The sequence below is a fragment of the Ammospiza nelsoni genome, chromosome 2 (genome assembly GCF_027579445.1).
Source record: "Ammospiza nelsoni isolate bAmmNel1 chromosome 2, bAmmNel1.pri, whole genome shotgun sequence".
Classification (NCBI taxonomy): Eukaryota; Metazoa; Chordata; class Aves; order Passeriformes; family Passerellidae; genus Ammospiza; species Ammospiza nelsoni.
Window position 1 is genome coordinate 91385091 of NC_080634.1, and position 22871 is coordinate 91407961.

General features: G+C 39.6%; 1 protein-coding gene across 5 annotated transcripts in view; it reads right to left on the bottom strand.

Annotated features, from left to right (window-relative positions):
- Window positions 1-1477: 1477 nt before the first annotated feature.
- FHL2 (four and a half LIM domains 2) overlaps window positions 1478-22871 on the bottom strand; it is a 36119-nt gene continuing 14725 nt past the window's right edge. For 2 of the 5 annotated variants that reach the window (XM_059466840.1, XM_059466839.1), the window contains exons 2-6: window positions 14071-14250; window positions 7297-7471; window positions 3885-4054; window positions 3065-3251; window positions 1478-2348 (exon numbers count right to left, since the gene is read on the bottom strand). In XM_059466840.1, the coding sequence (XP_059322823.1) occupies window positions 2197-2348; window positions 3065-3251; window positions 3885-4054; window positions 7297-7471; window positions 14071-14226 (840 nt within the window). In that variant the 5' untranslated portion in view covers window positions 14227-14250 and the 3' untranslated portion in view covers window positions 1478-2196. Of the gene's footprint in view, window positions 2349-3064; window positions 3252-3884; window positions 4055-7296; window positions 7472-14070; window positions 14251-22871 lie in introns of those variants that run through there. The other 3 variants (XM_059466841.1, XM_059466843.1, XM_059466844.1) reach the window with 2 other exon arrangements.

Below are 22871 nucleotides of genomic sequence, written 5' to 3' on the forward strand. Positions count from 1 at the left end.
GCATGGTGGGTGACTCCACCATTCCCTGGGAGCCTGTTCCACTGCTTTACCACATCCAGTCAAGAAAATTTTCCTAATACATGGCCTGAACTTCCGTTGTCAAAATTGGAGGCTGTTTCTTCTTGTCTTATCACAGCTGACTGAGAGAAGAGGCCAAGCCCCACCTTGCTATGATCTCCTTTCAGGCAGTTGTATAGAGCAGGAAGGTCTCACCTCAGCCTTCTTTAGGCTAGGCAACTCCCAGCTTCAGCCCCTTCCATTGCCCTTCAGCTCCACTGCCCTTCTCTGGACACACTCCAGCACCTCTCTCCTGCTTGTAGTGAGGGGCCTAAAACTGAGCACATGACTCAAGATGTGGCTTCTCATCAGTGCCAAGTACAGGGGCACTACCCCTTTAGCTCAAAGGAATCTTTCTTCTCTCAGCAAAGCACTAGAGCAGAGCTGCAGTGTGCTGGGGATTGGCAGACCCCTGAGGAGAGAGTGAGGTGTTTGCCCTCCTTTCAGAGGTGTGGATAAAGAAGGATTTTTGTGGCTATTGCTACAGCTTTCATCATAGAATTAAATCACCGAGGAATAGAATTTAATCATTCACTGAGTTCTGATTAGCACAGTGTGCACTTCAAAAATGTCAGCCAGCCAAGTTCTTCAAATGGTGTGCAATAAACTAAATCTGATCTGCTACATCTATTTAGATGGTTGAATTAATGAGAGGGGAATGACCTGTGAGCACTTTGCACTTGGTACTAAGAGACAAACTCAAGGAGAAAACTTTCCCTACCCAGTAGCACACATAGTAAGTATACTCCTAAATATTAATTTCACATTTGAAGATTCCTGTTGGAGGTGTGACATATTTCTTTTCTCCTTTTTCTGAACACAAATGAATTCCATCTGGAAGGTGTACCGGGACTGTGCATTGCATAACATGGCCATATTTCTTGCAGTTTGCTTTGGGAAAAGGTTTATCTTCCTTTGTATTATTACCTTTTGATGTTACTGTCCCGCCAGTGTGCTGTTGCTGACAGTTGCTGCTGTGGCAAACATAGCAGAAATTATGCTACAACAAAGAGTATTATGTGTCCCAATAGAGAACAAAATTAAAGTAGGCCCTACTATAGAAGTTAAACTTCTGACTTTTGCAAAGATAGATGGATGTCTTTTGAGTTGTCTTGACCTTCTTACTTGCTGAGAAGAAAAATATTTTGGGCTTGAGTTTAGAGCCTATGAACACATTTTTATCAGCTGCAGTCAGTACAGTGAGTGTTTTCACACACTTGTTTATTTTTGCTGGTAGTTTTCCCACTGACTTCAATTAGTAAAAGACTGTTGTACAGCAGGACCCTTCTGAGAATTGTCTAAACTTCACACTCCCAAAAATTGGGTGCAAAAAGGACTGTGTTTGTATGCATTGTGTTTCTTCAGAATGTGAAAGCATTTTTGTAAATATTATGTAAAGACAATTAAGCCACAATCACAGTTTTGTTTTAAACAGTTTTATTTTGAAAAATACAATGTGCAGTGTAATGTCAACTAACTGTAGTACTGACACTGTCGATCAGAACTTGTACTTCACACAATGATCACCTAGACATGCAATAAAATATGTACCTGTCATGAAGCACTCCCACTTCCACTGTTTCATCATTATCTTTTTATGGCATGTCACAAATCCATGTACATTGAAACACGCTCTACTTTTGCAGTCTTTCTACAGACTTGACAGCACACACTTGTCACATAGCTCAAGAACACCGGGTTCACACCAGCCCTATTGGAATTGAATGTCCTTTGCCATTAATTTCAGTGGGCAGAAGGCTTCATCCTGGATATCCACCTGTTAATGTATTGTGTGTGGCCATTGTTATCCTTGAACTGCATCAATTGTAACTGGAATATTTTTTAGGAAAAAAAAATCTTAAAAATGGTAAGTTATGTCAAAAACAGTCAAATAGTTTTACATCATGGGTTTTGCATTAGTTTTTGTTATTGGTAGAAATCTTAAACACCAACACTGCTATTAGAGATTCTCAAGCTATTTTCCCTCCAGATTTGGAGAGTATAAAGAAAAAGGTTAAGAAATGTTAATAATACAGTGAGACACAGAGTGGCAAAGCTAGCTCTGAACTTCCATGTGTTTCAGACTTTATATTGCAAGCACGGCTTTCCTCCCTTCTTCCTCACACCTTAGTATGAGCTTTAAATATCCTTTCCACATTCAGGGCAAAGGATGTCATCCCTTTCTGTGAGGAAGCCACGACCCACCAATGAAAGGGAGCACTTCTTACAGTTAAAGCAATCATTATGCCACTGCCGTTCTTCAAAAGAGATGTACTTGGTTCCTCCGAGTCCTGTTTGAAAAGCAAAATTGTTCTGTTACAAGAAAACAATGGCAGGTCAGCCATCAGGTCATGCAGACTGACATGGAGATCTGACATACAGCAGTGAAAAAATGACATTGTGGCAAATCTGTTTATTGCTGTGCTAATTTTGCCATCCTTATTCTATAGTGACTAACATTTTCATCCTCAAATACTTCTGTTGCTTTCAGCAAAGTTAATGAGCAAGGCTGTTATCCCTAGTGATAATGGCAGAAATGAGCTTCCATGAAATGGCCCTGCAACGTGCAGCAGAAGAAAAGCAAAGCACCTGACTCTGAACAGATTTCTGGTAATCTTTTACAGAATGTTTTATGGCACCTGAGTATGTTAATTTATGTTTTATAGAGGTGCATTTTAGATAATTAAAAAAGAAGTCTGTCATGTGTCATAACTTGATTCATAGCTCTGAAGGAAGAATGCCTCAGGAAAAGAAGCAGATTAGTAAAAAAGCATTCCAGGGTTTGAGGCTATGGCAGTTATCATCGGATGTATTGAAGTTATACAAAAGAAAAAAAAAAGAGAAAAACGTCTCTTAGTAGTCATTGTCTTTTGCTTAACCTCAAAAATGACTAGCTGAAGCTTCATGAAAAGATTTAGTTGGGCATCTCTTGTACCAGGTCAGACTTTTTTGTTTAGTTTTGCATTTAGTAGCATCTCAACACACAAAACAGCCATGAGAGACCTACCACTGATTGGGTTTGTGCATCCAGCACACTTTTTGGCATAGAGGTTGCAGAAGCAGCTCAAGCAGTATGCAAACTCATCCCTGGAGGTGAAGCGCTGTCCAGACAGCTGCTTCTTGCACGCAGTGCACACGAAGCACTCCTTATGCCATGGTTGCTCCCGGTAGGTAACGCCTCCTGTGGTGATAGCCTGTTTTAGGGAAAAAAACAAGACAAGAAAGTGTTTTCTTAAGAGTGGCAAGTTTGTATTTCTATTTGGCAAAGAGGAAGGTTGATGAGATTTTTGTGAGCGGGAGGAGGAGAAGGTTTAGCAACAGTAAGATTATAATTTTGCTTGGAGTTGACCTTGAGAAAATCATGCAAGTGCTTTATTGTAATTTCCTTATTTATAAAAAGAAGCCCCATGCTAAAAGTACTTTATTCTGCATATATTGTAAAATCTCACTCTCAATTGTACTCAGTTTTTCAAGCTACTCTCTGTATGTTGCTTTTCATATGCATTTACCAGAGTTTGACTCTTCACTGTTCCTTCACCTGCCCCTTTCTTCATAGTGGAGGAATTACCTGATGTGTTTCAACTTCCTTTCATTGGGAAAGACCGGTTTATTTCATATTTTAGATGAAGTATTTACTTTCTGCTTCTCAAGACTTTTGTCAGGGAGTTTCCTCTTACAAGTAAGTAGAACTGAAATTATATAATCTCTTAAAACCAGTTAATTCTTAATCTTTTTACACATCCAAAAATGAGATATTCTGCCTACTTGGATATAAAATGGGAAGGACTTCAATCTCTTAGGTGTCACATAAGCAAAACTTGCACTACCTTCTTGCACTGGACACATTGCATGGCAAACTGCTTTTCATAGCAGGGGACACAAAAGTTTTGATTGTCCTTAGGGATGAAGCTCTTTGTCCCAATAGGCTGCTGGCAGCGGTAGCAGATAAAGCAGGTCTCGTGCCAGCTGTTGCCCTTGTATTCCATCTTCCGAGTACCTGTAATGCGAGCAGAGCACCAAGTGAGCTTCTGGATGAGATAGATGCAGTTTGTAGCTCTGTCTTTCCTGTCTGTCAGTCCAGAAGCATTGCAGCTCTGAGCTAGAGGCTATTTAATGTTCCTACCAGCTTTGCATGGTATTTGGTACCACTTGGGGTTTTTGGAGATCTCTTCTCCTGCAACGAAGAGAAATGTTTTTTGCAAATAGCTGCAGCCTAGAACAGCTTTTTGTGGTCTTATTAGGCAAATAATGAATTCCAATGCACAGGAAGATTCAAGGGAATTGGACGGACATCAATATAAGTTGCTGTTAGTGCTAAGTGGAGCCATTCCTCATTAAAGACTGACTTCATTCATTCCACATCTGTTTTGCATCTTTCTCAAATAGCAGCAAGGTACCTGGTTAATTACAGACTCATTGAATGATTAGGGCTGAAATACACCTTAAAGATCATCTAGTTTTAAACTCCCTGCCATGGACAGGGACACCTCTCACTAGACCAGGTTCTCAGGGCCTGATCCAACCTGGCTTTGAACACTGTCAAGGATGAGGCATGCAATTCCTGGCAAGCACCGTGCCTCCATTTCCCAAAGAAGTACAGTCTCTGTCTGAGATAAAGGATTCTTTCATATCTGCTCAGGAGCCTTTTTCTTGTTCTCATTGAGGTGTATTATAAGTTCACAATTGTTTCCAGCTCAACAGAACCTATCCTAAACGTTTTTCTGTCTCTTGAAACTTCCAGTAAGAAAAAGTTTTCTCTCTGTTTTCGGTTGAATTGAAAATATGGTTGAAATGTGGAATTTAAACAATCCTTTTATTGGAAAGCAGAAAAGTGGAATGGTAGTTAGGAAATAAATGCACTTCTCTAGAACAAAGTTTTAGGGTTCAGATAGTGTTCTTTGCAGATTCAGTCCACTGTATGGCAGATGGACTCTGAGCCCCTCCAGGAAGTTGAAGATGCCCCATTATATAGATAAACTTATTTGCACATGGTATGATTTCTATGTACCAGTTTGAGTCAGAATATTTGATACTGGCCAGAAGGGTAAACAAACACATGTTTTTCCTACAGTTCTGCATGACTCTTGGAGCCTGTAACAGCAAATATCAAGTCAAATACTTGGAAGACTGACAAGCTGATTGAGTTGGCTAATGAAAAAGAACCACATTAATGCCTTTGATGACAATTCTCTGTGCCTCTATTATTGCAGGGTTTAACAATTTCCCCCTTCTCAAGCATTAATTCATCTTTGTTTACTAGTTGCATATTTTTCTTCTTTTATGATCTCATTAAATTCCGCTGAGACAGGATTTATTTGGTGGGTTTTTTTGCTCTTTTAAATTAACTTGCATCAGTAGTAAGTGAACTGTTAATAATCTTTCTGATGCTTAAATTCTTGAATATTTTTGTTCCATTTTATTAACAGACACCTTCTAAAAATTATGCCCTCTCTATGCTGGTAACTTCCAATATCATGTCAAGGAGCAATGAAAGAATAATAATCTGGAGAAAGAAGATGTGGATTTTTTTTAATAGACTAGAATTTTATTTTTACATTTGCAGCTGTGCTCTCTTCGGGATGGTGTTGTCATTGAAACTCAAAGAGAGGAGAGCCCAGTTTTGTTAGCTACTAGACTGAAGTCAGTATGAGTTGGGTTTGCGAAAGGACTGAAAGAACAAGCTTGTAATCACTTAAATGGGCACCTCATGGTAAAGCTTCCATGGCTCAGACAGGAGCACTCTTTGCTGGGTTCAGAACTGGCTGCATGGCCGGGCCCAGAGGGTGCTGGTGAATGGTGCTGCATCCAGCTGGGGCCAGTCACCAGTGGTGTCCCTCAGGGGTCTGTGCTGGGGCCAGCTCTGTTCAATATTTTTATTGATGACATGGATGAGGGGATTGAGTCTTTCATTAGTAAATTTGCAGAAAACACCAAGCTGGGATCATGTGTTGATCTGTTGGAAGGTGGGAGGGCTCTGCAGAGAAACCTGGAATGGTTGGATGGATGGGCAGAGTTCAATAAAAGGAAATTTAATAAGTCCAAGTGCTGAGTCCTGCATTTTGGCCACAATAACCCCCTGCAGCGTTATAGGCTGGGGATGGTGTGGCTGGACCTCTCTGGGCAACCTGTTTCAGTGTTTTACCTCAGCCCTTCATTGTAGAAAACTTATTCCTTATACTAATCTAAATCAACTCTCTCTTACTTTAAAAAAGTTACACTTTGTTCTATTGCAACAGGCCCTGCTAAAAAGTTTGGCCCCATCTTTGTTACAGGTTTGTTACAGGTCCCCTTTCAGTACTGAAAGGCTGCAAACAGGTTTCCCCAGAGCCTTCTCCAGGCTGAACAATGCCAGCTGCCCCAGCCTGTCTTTATAAGCAGAGTGTTTCAGCCCTCTTTGTGGCCCTCCTCCAGACCTCCTCCAACAGTTCCGTGTTCTTCTTATGTTAGATGCAGCCCAGGACACAACCAGCTTTCTGGGATGGGAATGGACTTCCTGGGTCATAGAGTTCCAGCTTTAAAACTAGCACTGGCTATTCCCAAACATGTCAGTTTTTATTTCTGTGTCAGCAAAACGGGTGCACATAGAATAGTAGGGGATGTTTAAACTTGGAATAGATAGGGTTGTCTCCTTTTAAATATTGTTCTATTTCATCATCAAGTCTTCATTTTTACACCTGAGGAGCAAAATATTGTGGTTTTCTCTTTTGTATCTGAGATTACCAATGTCAGAACCAGCTGACAAAGTAACTAGTAATCATTATGGAGTCTGTACAAGGATTCTTCAAACTGCCTTTTAATATTTTAATCCTGCACTGATAGCACTTCAACATTAAGGCCCTCAAATCATCACAGAATGCTATAGTATTTTTGTAAGAACAACAGGTTTTAGCAATCTAATACTATAACCTCATGCTTCAGGTCAAAATAAAAATAGCTCTTTCCTGTTCCTTCATATCTTTGTGCTCAAGAAAGACCTCAGAGGCACTTTGATCAATTTTTCATCTGTCTGAGAGAAGCTAAATTTTGAGTAATTAGACAAAATTTTCACGTGAATGAAAGTTCTTCCATGAGCCACTATGTACATTGCATGTTCTGGTCATGGAAGTGGACTAGAATGCACCATCACCAGGTTTTTACAGAGTTCAGCATGACCTAGTAGAGATAGTCAAGGAGAGACATTTCTCACAAATATTGCTGAGTTTGGGCTTGCTATTTAGTCCAAAAAGTGAGCATCCTAACCTGGCATAATAGTCTTCTTGCACTCATTACATTTGGAAGAGTACTCATTGGAGTAGCAGTCAGTACAAAGTAGATGTTCCTCTTTTGCAGCAAAAGGTTTGTCCACCAAGGAATTCTTGCACTGGAAGCAGTGGAAGCAGGTTTCATGCCAGTGGCGGTCCTTATAAGACAGATCCTGCAGAAATCCAAAACCACAGAGTAAGTGGAATGAATGGTTTGCACAACTGGAAGCTCAGAGAATGCAAACATATCCAAATCTGAACTCCAGCCAGGACCTGGGGCTGCTTTGAGGAAAACAAAATGTTCTGACAAAGGTGAACTTATTTTGCTGTGATAACCAAGAGCAGCTCATGACAACTATCAACCCTTTCTCAGTTCAAGGTAACCCTTTTGGTTTGTGACAGAGGAGCAGCTAATTTCACTTAGGTATTTCCTTTGAGAATAAAGCCCAGCTTTTGAGTTGGATTAAAACTTGTTATCCAATAGGTATGATAGACTTCCCCTATTTCCCTTATCTATTGCTGATTTCTAGTTAATTTCATAGATATTTACTCCTGAACAGAAGTATTTTTTCCCAATTGCATTCTGGTATTTTTTTGGCAGATTTACACCAAGAGTGAATGAGTCTGATCTGTCTGGGTTTTTTTCTGCTACCACAAATTTTTACTGGCTCTTGTGATTTGGTTTACCTATATTTCAGATGTGGATTGTACTGAAAGATACAAGACCACATTGTACCTGCATCCCGTGATCCAGAGTACTGGCCAAGGGATTAGTGTGGGCATGTTAGTATTTAAAATACTCTTCACAGTGGTTCCTTTGATTATTTAAAAGAAACAGTACTTCTCAAAATTGTGACCTAAACCAGTGGATTGTGCTTTTTTAAAATTTAAATTAAGGTGGCCTGTACATGTAACACTTGAAGAGTGTCTTTGGACTTCAAACAAAATAGAGCTTGAATACAAGAAATGGTGTCTGCCCCAAAATATAGAGGCTCTGGTTTGGGTTGGGATTGTGAAAGGATAGAATTGCCATGAATAGGGAGTTCAGCTGAAGTTCAGCTGAAATGAATTCTCAAGTTCTAGCCCAAGATCTACTCTGTATTTATTGCAGACACTAAACTAGTTAGATTAACTGAAGAAGAAGAGCGAGTGGTAGAATAATGAATTCCAATTTTGCAGTTGTGTGAAGCATCACAAAGGGTTCATACTTATCTGGCATAAGCTGTACCATGTCAGTCAGTACAGTCACAGTAACTCCAAACATGCAATCTTAAACCAGAGCAAGATACCACAGATTTAGATTAACCTAAAATAACAGTTTGTCTTTGGGAGCCTTGTTCTCATAAACATCTAGCTGGAAACGCTGAAACAATTTCATCTAGCTCAGGTGATATGTGGTAGCTTGTTAAACTTTAGTAATTTGTGTCAAAATTTGACTATGCAATTAAACATTTCTGTATGGACATCTGTGCCACTCACCTAATTTTTTTGGATCATTGTGAGTAACAATTTTCATCTCTGAGATTGCACTCTGTGGTAGAATGTCTTAGACTTCCACTTTACATCTTTCAGAGAGTTGTTTATTCAGCTCATCTATTCATTTCAGCTAAATCCTTTTGAAACAATACAAATTTCTGACTGTAATATTTTAATCTTTTCTAATAGCAAATGAAAACAAATTTTCTTTGGAAGTTACTTACATTTTTTTCTTCTCTTTGGGAGATGTCCAATAGCCTAAATCTGGTCTCATATTATATTTTAACAGAAAAATACAATATGCAGTGCTTTCCAAAATAACGAAATTTGACTTTTAGAAAGTAGAACAAGAGATCTGATCTTCTCTCTCTCTTGTAATGTGATGTATTCAATTATTTTTCCTTGTTACTTGTCATTTCCTGGTTTTGCAATTTTCAGCAAGCAATTTTTTAATATCCAAAATTCATGCGGTGACGTATGCTTATTTTGTCAGTGAAATGATACCCTGCAGATGATGCATGCCTTTTAGAAGAGGAGTGATGAAAACAAAGATTAGGTGTCAAAGATGAAAGATTTGATCCCTGAGTCAGTTATGATGGCAAGATTTTATAGGCAGTAGCTGGGTGGGTGACAGTAGCAGGTATTTCATCATCATGAAGTCATGAAGAAAAACTAAACAAAAAGTACTCCAGATAAAAAGTGGATTGAATAATCTTTACCTTCTCTGGATTACTATAACTCCACATTGAATGTAGAGAGAGTCTAAGATGTCTGACTTTGACAGTAGAATATTAGACTGATGAAATGGATATTCCTTTCTCTCTCAGAATCTGTCACATCTGAAAGCAAGCAAGTCCAAGGTACTGATGAAACCATTTATGCATCATGAGTGTTCTTAGGTCACTGAAAAGGAGGTTTGGTCTATTTCAGCATGTTGTATATTTTACTGGAGCCTTTGACTTGTTCATAAGCTGTGGATGTATTGATCTGGAGCAAATTCTACACTGGAAAAGCATGTGCAAAAACTGACTGAAAGCTTTCTGACTGTCAGGCTGCTCCTCTGTTAAGCTGAAAGAACATCAGATTTAGTTTAGGCATATGAATTCTAGTTTATGCTAGCTGATTGTAACCCAAATAAATCTGTTCCAGCAGAAGGTGCAAGTGATATAGAACTAATTTCTGTTGTATTTTCACTTATTTTCATTATGACAACAACAAAGAAAACTTTGACAAGGTAACTGTTAACATTGGCAAGATCAAGTTTTACAGCTTCTCCACAGATCTGTATAGTTTTGCTCCAGCATGGTTTATTTGGCCTCTAGGGTGGGACTGCATTTGACTTAGGAAAATGTATTTTTTTAAAAAAACCCAGAAGATCTCCTTAGACTAGGGTTACCAGTTAACTGGGTTAAGCTTGGGCTCCTCATACCCTGCATTTTTATTGTCTTCTCCTCAGGCTTTTTAAGTCTAAGCAAACTGAAGCCATTATTCAGCACCATTTCTCTTGAACAACAGGGTTTCAGCTTCTCTGGGTGTCAACAGGGACCCAGTAGGAAGAAGGAGATTAGAGAGTTTATTGCCAGAACAGTAACTGTATATGTTGTTCATGGCTTTTTTTACCTCAATGGTCTTTTCAGAAGGCTGAATGTAGGAAATGGGCTATGCCAACTAAATGCTGTGCAGATTTTAGCTACACATACCCTGTAAAACACTTAAGTATGTTAGACTGGCACATATCTATAAAAGTATGTTGAGAAAAGGTAAAAAACAAGTGATATTGTGCTGTACTCAGCCCCTTACATGTGTGAGAAGATATTAAGGTATCCACCTCTTTTACCATTTCACCTCACAAAAACTAGCCTGAGATTCAATAATGAGCTGAAAAAGTGTGGCATGTTGGAACAGGGTTTAAATATTAAAAACAAGAAAAATTATTTTTTCTCTTTTCTGATTCTCATTACTGGAGGTCTTATTTCTTGTTTGGTTTATGTGTGAGGATGACCCTTTTGAGGCATTTTTGGCCCGTGTGCTGACACAGTAGCTGTATCTCACAATCCACTCATAATTTAATTTGCACGTTTCACAGAGAGAGTTTTCACCCCCTTCTGCTTGGCAAGGCCAGCTTGTGGACTGCATTAAACACAGGATTACTGAAGGTATTTCCTGTATTTGCAAGGTCTCCATATCATAGGATCTGCAAGGAAAGTATTAAAAAAGCCAAAGTCAACCAAAAGTAACCCTTCAGCAGTTAAGCAAATGGGTGCAAGATGTGTGGATTTCCAGAAATAAGCATGAAACTGTAGGTGTGGTGAGCATTCACCAGGGACTTAGCCATTAAAATGACAATTTTTTCCTAGGAAAGTAAATTTCTCCTGTAACCTGTTGGCATATGGATAATGTGTAATAGGTGTGAGAGAAACGACCCTGTATTTTCATGCTGTCTGCTGGTGCCTCCTACCAGTCAGTACATGAAGCTTTTAATTTGCCTGTGGAAGTTTTGTAAGCATCAGCTACAAGTGTTTACAGTTAATGAAATGGCTTATGCCCAAAGGTGGCATTCAGACATATGTTGTCATTCTGGGATTTTCTGGTGGCAAAGACTTGTTCTTTTAAAACAAGGAACAAATTAGTTATTACTCAGTTACCCATAAACTACCTGAAAAACTAGAAAGATAGTGAAGAAATTTCTCCCCTGACTTGAATTCAAGGAAAGTTTCTCTACAGCATTGTTGTCTTGTGGCCTCTCTGTGCTATAGCTAATACACAATGTGAAAATTCAGCATCAATTTCATCCTCTCAGAGTCCAGTGCTGTCAGAATTTGAGTATTGTGTCCTCTTTTCAGCACCTGTGCTTTCTCTTTGGTGTAACCCTGTCAGTTATAGGAGGCTTGATTGTAATTGGGAGGATGGGGAAGAAGGAAGTTAAGAGTATCTGGTTCTCAGTGTAGCTTTTCTTAGTGAAGAGAAATAATGGTGGCCAAGAAGGGACTTGTGAAGGAAAATCTGATGTGAGAACTTTGTGGTACTTTGCAGGTTGTAATGTGGTTGTAGGTGTGGACACGGCTGCCAGATGCAGAGGCCTGGATGTGAACTTTTCTCATGACACTGTCACTCCATTATATTTTTTATTCCAAATTTTACAGTTTTAGGTTATGTCGAGCATACAAACAAATTGGAGTCAATTTCGTCCATGCAGTAAACACACTGGTTTCATTCCCAAAGATAGTGCAATTTATCTTCCTTGTTCAGATGAAAAAGTATGTGTAAAAAGATTTATGTAAAATTGCATATATATAGGTGTGTGTATGTGTATTTTTTTATTTATATACCTACATATTCATACAGTTTAATGAGGAGAAACCTGATTTTTTGTGACTGTTTCATGGCTGAATTATGCTCACAGTGCACACACTTCATCTGAAACTTACCTTGTGCCTGAGGCACTTTTAAGGGCTCTCTCAAATATGTTCTCTAGTGTCTATTACTGTCACTGAAAAACAACTTTAGTTTGCTTCTCAGTGAGAACATTCATAGGATCTCTTTTTCTACCCACACACAAGTTTTTTCAGAAAACTTGCAGGAATTTACGTTTCAACTTTTATCCATCTATCAGAATCTGCTAAAATTGCTCAACAGCTTCAAAAACTACAGCATGAACAGGCACAAACGGCAGTCATGGAAACAACAAAAGGACATGTTTGCTTCTGACACATTTTATAGCTCTTTAAGAAATCTTTATTTACTATCTCTTAGTTGTGTTTTCCACATAGTTTTTACATAGTTAAAATGTTCTTAGATTGCAGACAGTTGGGGCTTTTTTTTTTTTCTATCTGTTATTAGAGTGTGCTTCACTTAAAAGTAAAGAAAAGCAGTATATCGGATAACACCCACACTCCCTAAATACATAAATCTGGGTTGAAAAGTTCAGCCTGATTAATTCCTGAATACTTTGACCAAGATTTGTTGAAGCTGGTCCAAGTTTTTAAATTCTTGACTATCAACACATGGAAATATCTTCTCAGGGGATTAGATAGAGACCTTAAAACAAAAGCACATTCTGGAATGGGGCAGGAATATTTTGCTTTTTCAGGTCAGGCCAGGCCAGCTGTATCTCATCTCTAACTTGAATATTTATGAGCTGTAGGAAAGCTGGCAATTTTATACCTTCTTACAGATTATTGCCAGTTCCCTGTCTTGGTGGTGAAAAATTTTTACCTTTTTAAGGCTTCTGAAAGGGACTTTCCTACTGATTTGCCAATAGGGTGTTGTAGATCAATTTGGAAGGTATGAGACATTTATTTTTTCCAATCTGAGTAAGCACATATTTTTATATCTCTGAACTAGTGATTGGGTGGTAGTATCACTAATGGGAATTAGTTTATCTTTGTAGAGGCATGGATCATCAGCAATGGGAAGTCAAAAATCAGATCTCCTTGGGTCAGTGAAAAATTCTATGGGCATGCAATACAAATTGCATTTCTACTGCAATCTTGCTCTGTCAGTGAAAATCTTGCCCAACTTTGAACAGGCCAGTTTTATGCAAGGAGGAGGCACATCAGATGAAGTCTGTTGGTAGCTGTGTAACAGACACTTCACTGGATGGCTCCTCTGTCCTCATTCAGGCAGGCTGAAACTGGCATGAACTCCAGTTTTTTAAATTAATTTAAAAGAAATACAGGCGGTCATAACTGATCTGTACCAGGCAGGTGTTTCCATGTCTTGTAGCAGTGCATAACTCAAGCAAGCAAGGCCTCTGCTCTGTCCATCCCATTCTTTAATTAGACTCCACTATCATCATTCTGTGTTTAAAAGGTTAATTTTTCTAAGTCTATCTGATTTATTACTTGTGTCAGCATTAGCTGGATTTCTGTGACCTCCAAGTTAGCACCTTTGCTTGAGAGTGTGTCTCTTGATGACCACAGGAGTGTGGTCACAGCAAAGCCAGCAGTGCCTTAGCTCCCTCTGACCCAAAAGTAGGCACAACCAGCTTCTGTCACCCTTTCAGAACCCAGCTGAGGTTCTGAGGAAAGGGTCACCCAATAAATTAAAGAGAATTTCTTACATCAGAGCATCAGACCATTCTGTGCTTTACAGGAGTGCATTTCTATTACCATGCTGGCTAAAGAAGGGTTTGCCAAGTGAAATGATACAAAACAGATAAAGGGGTCCAGAAAACATGCTCTCCCATCAAAAGAAGCCCCTGTGTAGCTGTTAGGCTGGATCCTTCCAGATCTCAGAGCTCTGTACCCAGGCTGCTCTGTCAAGGTTTCTGTAACAAGACACAAATCTGACATACCTTGCAGTCAGCGCCAATAGGTTTTTTGCATTCCTCACAGGTGTTGGAATAAAGATTTTCATAACATTTCACACAGAAGGGGCTGTCCTCCTTCAGGATGTACTTCTTACCAAACAGAGACTCTTTGCAGTAGTGGCAATCAAAGCGTTCAGTCATGTTGGTGTCTGGAGTCCAGCTATCCTGCCACAAAGACAGGAACAGGCACACGTCAGACTGAGCTACACTTGACCCCATCCCCCAAGAAAGGTTTATCAATTCTTGTTTTTCACATTGTACCTCAATTTTAGTCTGACTTTCAGTCAAATAAATGAACACAATAGGAAAAAACTGGGCTATAAATTTGGCAGTGCAGCCCATCTAAGTTAGCCATCTGTTGATCCATCTTTGGCCAGACCTAGGGCTAGACATGAGAGGAAGGATTAAACCCTGAGTGTAAAGAATTCTTGTGGGATTTGTGAATGGAATTTGACCTATAGGTCTGCAATAAGAAGGTGTTTCTCTAGGGGATGGAGGGAGTCAAGTCCATTAAGGGGATGAGCCAGCTAATCTTCCTTTAGAAGCAACATCTCCTACATAAGGCAAGAGAAAGGTTTACATTGCTAGTAGGCTTGAGTCATGCACAGACTATCAGGCACCACAGTTATGTGTTTCTGCACCTTCCTTCTCTGCATTCTCACTAGGCCAGTGTCTGGCAATCATTCTCCCACAGGCAGACACCAACCCTCCATCTCTGCTCGTGCATGGGACTATGGGGGTGGAAGGTGTACGATCAGTGACTGTGTATCTAATTCTCCTCTGATGCACCTGAAGAAGTTATCCAATAGCTGAAGTGTATTGGGACACAAATGGGAGCTGCCTCCCGGGTGTTCTGGCTCAGACAAATGTAAAAAAATATTATGGAAGGGAAAAATCAAGTAGAAGAAACTGTATATGATGTTTCAGCTTGTCTGAATTAGGCACAATTGGTGTTTGCTCCTCAAGTCTTGTTATGTCTCTATCATTTTCTGGATGCACATACAAGCAAAGATGACACAAGTACCTTTGATGAATATTTATTATCTGGGACAATTTATTTTGGGTTTCATTAGTCATCATCTTCTTTCTTAACCTGAGGCTTGCAGCATGTGTTGCACCTGAAATCTGGAGGGTACAGCTGGAGCGAGGCATAGCCGTCAGCTTAGGAAAGGGAATTTCCCAAGCAGAAAGCACATGCCACCTGGACTGCATGATCTTAACTGCCTGCCAGGCTGCACCTCCTCTTTAAGGCACATCTGATCCATAAATCCTTAAATGTTTTGAGTACTAATAGCTTAAGTGGCTACCTCTGTCTTTCATGCACAAGTGACATTTACAGCATCTGCAGTCCTTTTGCCAACTTCAGCTCTCAGTTTTAAACAAAATGTTACTTGCTTAGTGTTCTTGGCACAGGTTGCTGATTTCTGGAGTTTGTCCTCTCCCTCTGGCAGTGGGAGCCACCCATAGGGCATTTTGAAATCCTGAGTTCTCCCCAAGGATTTCAGTTTTTACTATTATCTTTCATTCTGTCTAGCTGGGATATGATTAAGGTTTTAGGACTGTCTGAATGGACAATGTTTTTTTTTTTAAATGGCCAATCCACTGCTGAATTTTGTAGTGACTACCCCAGACTGATGGGTGAGTGCTTTTACATGTGTGAAGTAGGTAAGTGATGTCTCCACTGCTGGAAAGTCTTATGAATTCCAAGTAACTACTAAAGAAGAGAGACAAACTAGCAAGCCCCAAAATGTGCCTGGAGGAAGCACAAATCCTGGAAGCTGGTCTTCTGTGCTTCTGACACTGCAAGACTAGCAGGGCAACTGCTTTGGCCTTCAAAATGATCTAGGAACTAATTAACTTTCTTATCCCGGAGGGGAACTGGGAGTATGTAGGGTGCTCTTTGTCCTTAAGGAGCAGAGAGGCTCATAGGACTGATAAGAAGACAGAAAGTAAGAAGATGTGCTGGAGAGAGAAGTGCAATGACCACCAAAGCTCTCCTGCAGCCCATTTCGAGCAGCAGCAGCTAGCAATGGAAGTATAATGCAGGAGAATAGGGACAATACACAGGGACAATACATAGGAACATTCCCATTACTTCCAGCAAGTTAAGTACACCTGCAGTCTTTACTGGAACATTTAATAGATGATAATGGATTTTTGTCTTTGTTTTGAGCCTGTTTACACCCCTAACCTACATAACAGGTTTGGACTTTCCCAGGAAAGAACTAGTCAGGACTTAATTTCCTTCTGGAGTAACCTCAGCAAAATGCAGTCGGGCCAATGTACACAGAGTTATATGTGTAGATGTATGACTAAGTCTGAGAGGAGTGATAGCTTTTGTTAAAATGGTCTGTATTTAGGACAGAAATCTGTACTTTTCACCTGACTATATTAGGTATTTTTTTCCAAATGATAGGATTTTGTTGCCCATTTAATGCGCATTATTGCTAAATTAAAATGTGAGCAGAAACCACTTATGAACTTGCATTTGTCACCCTTCTTCAGAATTATTTCTTTCTAACCCAGATTTAAAAGTAGAAGTGTGATACTGCAGAGTGAAACATTTCTCTGCAGTCTTGATGTGTAAAAACAAAAACTATAAAGTGTAATTCCTTTACAGGTTTATACCATTTCATCCAAAGCTGCTAAATGTAAAATATAGAAGTGCTTTGTGACTGGAAGAAGGACTGTTCCCTTAGAAGTGGGCATTCCTGTCTCTTGGTCACAGGACTTTCCCTCTTGAGTGCTGTATTTTCTTCTGGGTGCATTTCACTGGAGCAGAGGTAAGCATAATGTAATAGATATATTTAATAATTCATATAATAATGTAATAATTCAACAATTCAAAATAATTCAGCAATTATTTAATAGTTGCTGCCACTATTTCAGAAAATACCTGGGCATAGCCTGCAATCCTGAAAGAGATCTAGTTTTGTTAAATGTGCTCCAAGATTGTTCCAGGGGATTGTCACCCTCACCCTGAGCAGGGAGAGGCAGTCCTCATTTCTACATCTCAAACAGATTTAGGGATGAACTCTGCTCTATGAAGACAATGCAGGGACAGCTCTGGATGAGATTTGAGGAACAACTCTAGAGATTTTGGAAACTGAAAGACGAGATCTGCATTTTGACTTTAGTTATGTGAATCTTTTATTGCATCTGGGACCATTTTTGGATCCAATATCTCTCAAAGTTAGGAATTCAGGTTCATGTGCTTTCATTCAGTAAACTGGAATTAAGGTTGAAGCATCCCAAAATTCCAGGCTTTTTAAATCCAGGTCTTGGACTGAATCTCATGATCTACTATGTCTAAAAATCTACTATTTTGAGCATATTTTACAGAGTTTTTTCTGCTCCAGAGAGAATTAAGTGTGAGGAAATAATGGGTCCTATCTACTAAATACTAGAAGGAATTTCAAACAAATAATTTCACTGTTGTCTTACAATCAAGGAATGTGAAATCATACTGAGCAGTATTTTGCCTGTCACTTTGTACACATGGTCCTTTACATTGCCAGTCCATTAATTCCTGTTATATAAAATCCCTTCATGTTTAGCTTAGTGCAGGCTTTATGCACTGTTTTAGACTTTAAGGGGAAAAAACCAAAACAGGAGACTTGCACAGCTGTGGATGGACACAAATTGCAATTCAACCTCCTTGCCATTGATCTATTTTTCTTGTGTTTGATACCATAAAGACTTGTGGGACAGAGGCTCATCATTATTACAGCTCCTTGTGGTTAGAGATATTTAGATTTTATTACTGTAGTCATTCTATACTTATGCTTCTTCAGATTGCTCTCAACATAATCATGATGAAGAAATTGATTTTTTCTGCCATTCAGTCTCCCTCCCACAGCATCAGACATAGCAAGCACATCTCCAAAAGAAAAAGAGCTTTCTGTTGCCTGCCCAAAAGAGAAGCTACAGCTTATGCCAAATGTTAGTACTACCCACACTCTGTCTCACAGGAAGAAAGAATTGGCAGAAAAATTAACAAAAAGTTAGTAGACTGATTCAAAATCTATGCTTCTTTCCTCTTCTTTCCCTGTTGGCTCAGTCTCATTTTACTGGCAGCAATTCCTGAAGTTGTCATATTACTGCATAAATATTAGGGCTCATCATGTCATTAAGAAATTATCCAGTGTTCCCCCATCCCATGACACTACTGACTACTGAAAAAACAGACCTTGCCTGCCTCTTCAGCTATGTCTGCAAACCTAATAAATGCTGTTCTATCTCTTATTTCAACTTTTCCTAGGAGGTGATGAGCACTGAGAGATGCATCTGCACACACACAAGAAAGAGGCCAAGGGGAACTATCTAAACCATGTAGGAGTTGTTTAGTTTATTCAGTGAAGTTCTGATCTCTTTCTGTAACAGCATCTGGAGACAGAGAATGAAGCCCCTGTGGATGCCAAAGGGGGGCTTGCTGCTGGCTGAATTAGCTGAGCAGTGCTGGGGCTTTCTCTCCCCGTGCCCCTGGATCAGTATGCTGTGTTAGACACCTGCACAGGAAACAAAAGCTCTTCCTCCAAGATGTGCAGGCATCTCTCCCACCTGACTATTTTTCCAGAAGAACAGTACACATGGAGAATTTTCTATCTGTTTATTTCTCTTCCCCTGAGGAAGGAAGATTTGTGTCTGGCAGCTCCAGTGACATGAGACATGCAGGTTTGGAGCATTTGGAAACAATTTATGTTAATGCTCCAAAGGCTAAAATGAAAAGATTTATTTACAACCATGAACTGACAGTTCAAACTATGCTGGTCTTTCTGGCAAGAGGTGATTTTTTTCCTTGCAACTTAGCTGCTCTTACCACATTCATTATCTATCATCTTGTTGCAGCAACAGGAAAACACTCTTGGAACACCTAAACATCTTTCCAAGCCAGACCATAAGGCCATGCAAGGGGAAAAGAGGGACACCTAATTTTATTTTTTTTAACTTACTTTAGAAAAATAAGGAATGACCATTTTCTCTTCATCAAAACCCAGGAAAATTGGTTTAATATTTGAAAATAATAGTAATAATAAAAAAAAATGACCCCAAGTAAAATATCCCAGTCATGCCTTTAGATGCTAAATTTTAAAAGCTATCTAAAGAAAAAAAAGTTTCATTTTTAATAAAGTTACCTTGCAATATTCTTCAAAATTACATTTGGATTTTTCCAAGGATTCACCTTCCTTGGAAATGGCTGACTTATTTTGTGTTTGGTATAACATTCTGATCTCTTTTTTAGAGTTTTTTAAAATCTCTGTAGTGCAATTTTCTGACCAGACAGACTGCATTAGCATATGCAGATAACCAAAGCATACCTGGTTCTTGTCTGGATTGCACAGTCAGCCTGCCATGAACTGGAAAGTGGATAGTGTGCTGGGTAAGATTGTATTCCTTAGCAGAACATAAATAATAAGTTTTAAAAAATGAAATAGAAAATGTTTCTTGTGTGGCAAGGCTCCTCATGCATCTGGCTAAAGTAATCCCAGTTACAGCAGTGGAGAAGGAACTCTCCGCTTGTGGTTCCTGTGTGGTTTATTGTATTTGGCAATCAACAAAGATCTGTTCCAGTCTAGAGCCACTCCAGCAGTGGTAGAGCAAGAGCCAGTAGTAATATCTACAAATGCCACAGAAGAACTGAGCACTGACACTTTGAAATTGTACCCCACAGAGTTTGCTCTGTGGTTATCTCAGGCTGATATTGAAATGACTGGAGGGTTCATGCTCTCACCCATATTCCTGCACATAATTCAGTTACAAAAGAAGAATGTTGAAATAACATGGAACATGACTTAAATATGCCACAGCAAGGAGGGGCACAGTTCAAGTGGAAAGGCTTGCTTTTATTTTCTATTTTAAAGCCTTTTGAAATTGCTGTCCTCCTTCTTTCTCTTGCAAAATAAGCAAATGCTTGTTCAGAGGAAAGGTCAAGTACTTGATCCTGCTTAAGCATAAAAAATATATTTCTAATAACAGCATTTAAGCAGATAACAGAAAATTATAGTGGAGAAAAACAGTAAAAGATTAATAAACCTTTTTATTATTTCTGGCACTATGCTGCAAAAGTAGTGTATAAGCTAAATGTCTGCAGACACTAAACTCCAACAAAGGTTTGTTTTTCCAGAAAAGGATTGCTTTCTCTTACTGTCAGGAGCACTGCTAATCTCAGAGAAATTAGACTTCAAGACAAAAATACCCAGAAATGCCATGTGCTACCATGCACTCTTGTTGCAAAATTTTTCTGTATTTTTTAAATCCTCCTTACTACTACCCAAGACACAAAACCAGAACAATGTCCCAAATGGCCTCTGTTTCCCTCTTTAAAGAAAGGATAGAAGAAAAATTGGGATAATTCCGCGGAAGAAGAATGCTTTGGTTTTTGTCCTGTCCTCTATCAGCACGGCTCGGGTTCTGTTTACTGAGGTAAGACCAAAAAGCCCCCTCGTGTCTGGTTTGGGGGATCAGTCAATGCACATCTTACAGCTGCTGGATAAATCTGCTGTGGCACGGAATGCCTCGGGGCTGTGAGGTACCCACACTTCCCTGCCCAGCCAGAATGCCCCTGGCCTTCCAAAATGTGACAAAGGAGGCTACATAAACCTTGGGGCACCCCTGCAGCTGGGCACATCCTAGCAAACCAGACCGATTGCACCTGTGTGAAAACTCCCCAGTTTGGGGGGGTTGTGGCTGAAGACTGTGTCCAGTCCAGTCCAGCCTGGACATTGAGAGCAAAACTGGACATAGAGAGCAGAGAGAACATCTACTAAGGTTGAACCAAAGCACCTGTGGTGTGTGAGAGGCACAGAAGAAAGCACAAAGACATAGAGAGCCTGATGATATGGACATAGGCAATGTTTTTGTGGGCAGGATTATTTCCAGCTGAAGAAGGAAGATGTTGAATCCACTATGGAGTAGATTCACGTAGCATGGGATAGTAGGGAAAGGTGGAATTCATCAAAGGCAAGATCCTGGTCTCTGAAGACACTTCTGCTCTAAATCTCAAGGGTGCTTCAGAGCAATGACAAACACATCTGTGTGAATGATTGCAGGTATTTCATGGCTTTATGCAATTTGCTGCTTTTATTATGCAAGATGAAGTGAAGAAACAGTGGTGGGTTTTGAGCCCTTACACTTATGCTTGATGAAGGTCTAGAACTAACTCACACCATCAGAGCAATACCGTAGAACTTTCTCTGCAGTGGTTGATATGTTTGAAACTTTAAATTCAGAATTTTTTTGTGAAAGGGAATGGTGAATGTGCTTATGTCAGTGAGCATAACACTGAAAAAGCAGACCTTGCCTGCCTTCCTCTTATGGCATATTATTATATGTACAGTAACCATTCAGCATCCTAGTTGATATAATCCAGTATAATATGGAAGGGTATGTGAAAAGGAGCAAAATTAACTTTATCACTTGGCATGAGTATATTGATGTTCATCCTTAGGAGAAGGCTCTACTGGTTTATAATCAAATTCTATCTATATATAGCTAATTAATATTGTTGAAATGTTAATGCTTCAGTGGCTGTCAATGTATCCAAGATTTATTTTCATGAAACCTGTCATTACCCTGCCATTTCACACTCTCACTTGTGGTGAATCTGCATCACAAATAACTGTGCATATGTAAATTAAATATTACAACTACACCATTAGAATTAATCAGTCTAAAAATGCAAATGATGAGATTCCCCCAGTCTCTGAAGCAGTACCCAAGTGAGGGAAGATGATTGCCTACAACACTACACCATTCAGAGTTTGTCCAGAGATGATCAGGACAGATTTACCCATCAGAGAAACATGGATGAGACTTAGAACCTGAATGTTCCTGGTCCCTGAGGACCCTGAAAGGCTGCAAGGATGCTGGCCAGCAGCAACAGGAATTGCTTGTGGCTGGTGGTGTTAACACTTACCTGATCTTCCCTTAACTCTGAATATCCTGGCCCCTGTGAGATGAGGCAAGGCAGGGAGGTGAGGACACCAGAAGGTAACACATTGCTGAGGCTCAGAGCTCAATGCCCTGGAGAACCAAGCCAGGGGTCTCTGGTGAATATAGGTCATTGCAGCCCGCCTCATCCCTTTCTTTTGGAATGAAAGCTTGAATTTGCAGTGCAGTACAGCAGAAATTCTCATTAACCCTTACAACTATAGGAGTTGTACTTTGTCCCCAATGTTTTGAGGTTGTTTTCTTTTTTTGGATTCAAAGCATGATGGAATCCTGGCAGACTGTGTTGTGTGTGATCAAAGGAGTTATCTGATCTCTTTTCTAATGCAAGGTGTGCCATCTGTTAGAGCTGATTCCTGTATGGACAAGAAGGATGTGATTTCAGGGAAAGTGCTGTCCCTGGACTTTTCTAAGGAGTGGGAAACAGATCATTATTTGTTCCCGAGTTCTTCAGCTGGGAATCACCATTACATGCTCTGTGTGGTAGGAACTTCGCATGGACAAACAATATCTGACACAATATAGCCACTGCTGGGAGATAACAGTGATTTCACAAAAACTAATAGTATTTTCCTGTAAATCCAAACCACATGGAAGTGACTATTTGATGCTTGTATATGTAGCACTTTCTGTGGGAGCACATTTGGCAAAATGGCGAGAACCAAAATTATCTATATTTTATCCCAGGACTTTTGCCATCTTGGGCTTTTTCAAAAGACCACAAGAAGTGGTTCACCCCCTAGCCTCAGGTGTGCTAGTTAGATGTAGATGTCAGGTGGGAACCCAAGGTAACTTTTACAAATTTGATTCCTCAACAACATCATTTTATGTCTTTTCAG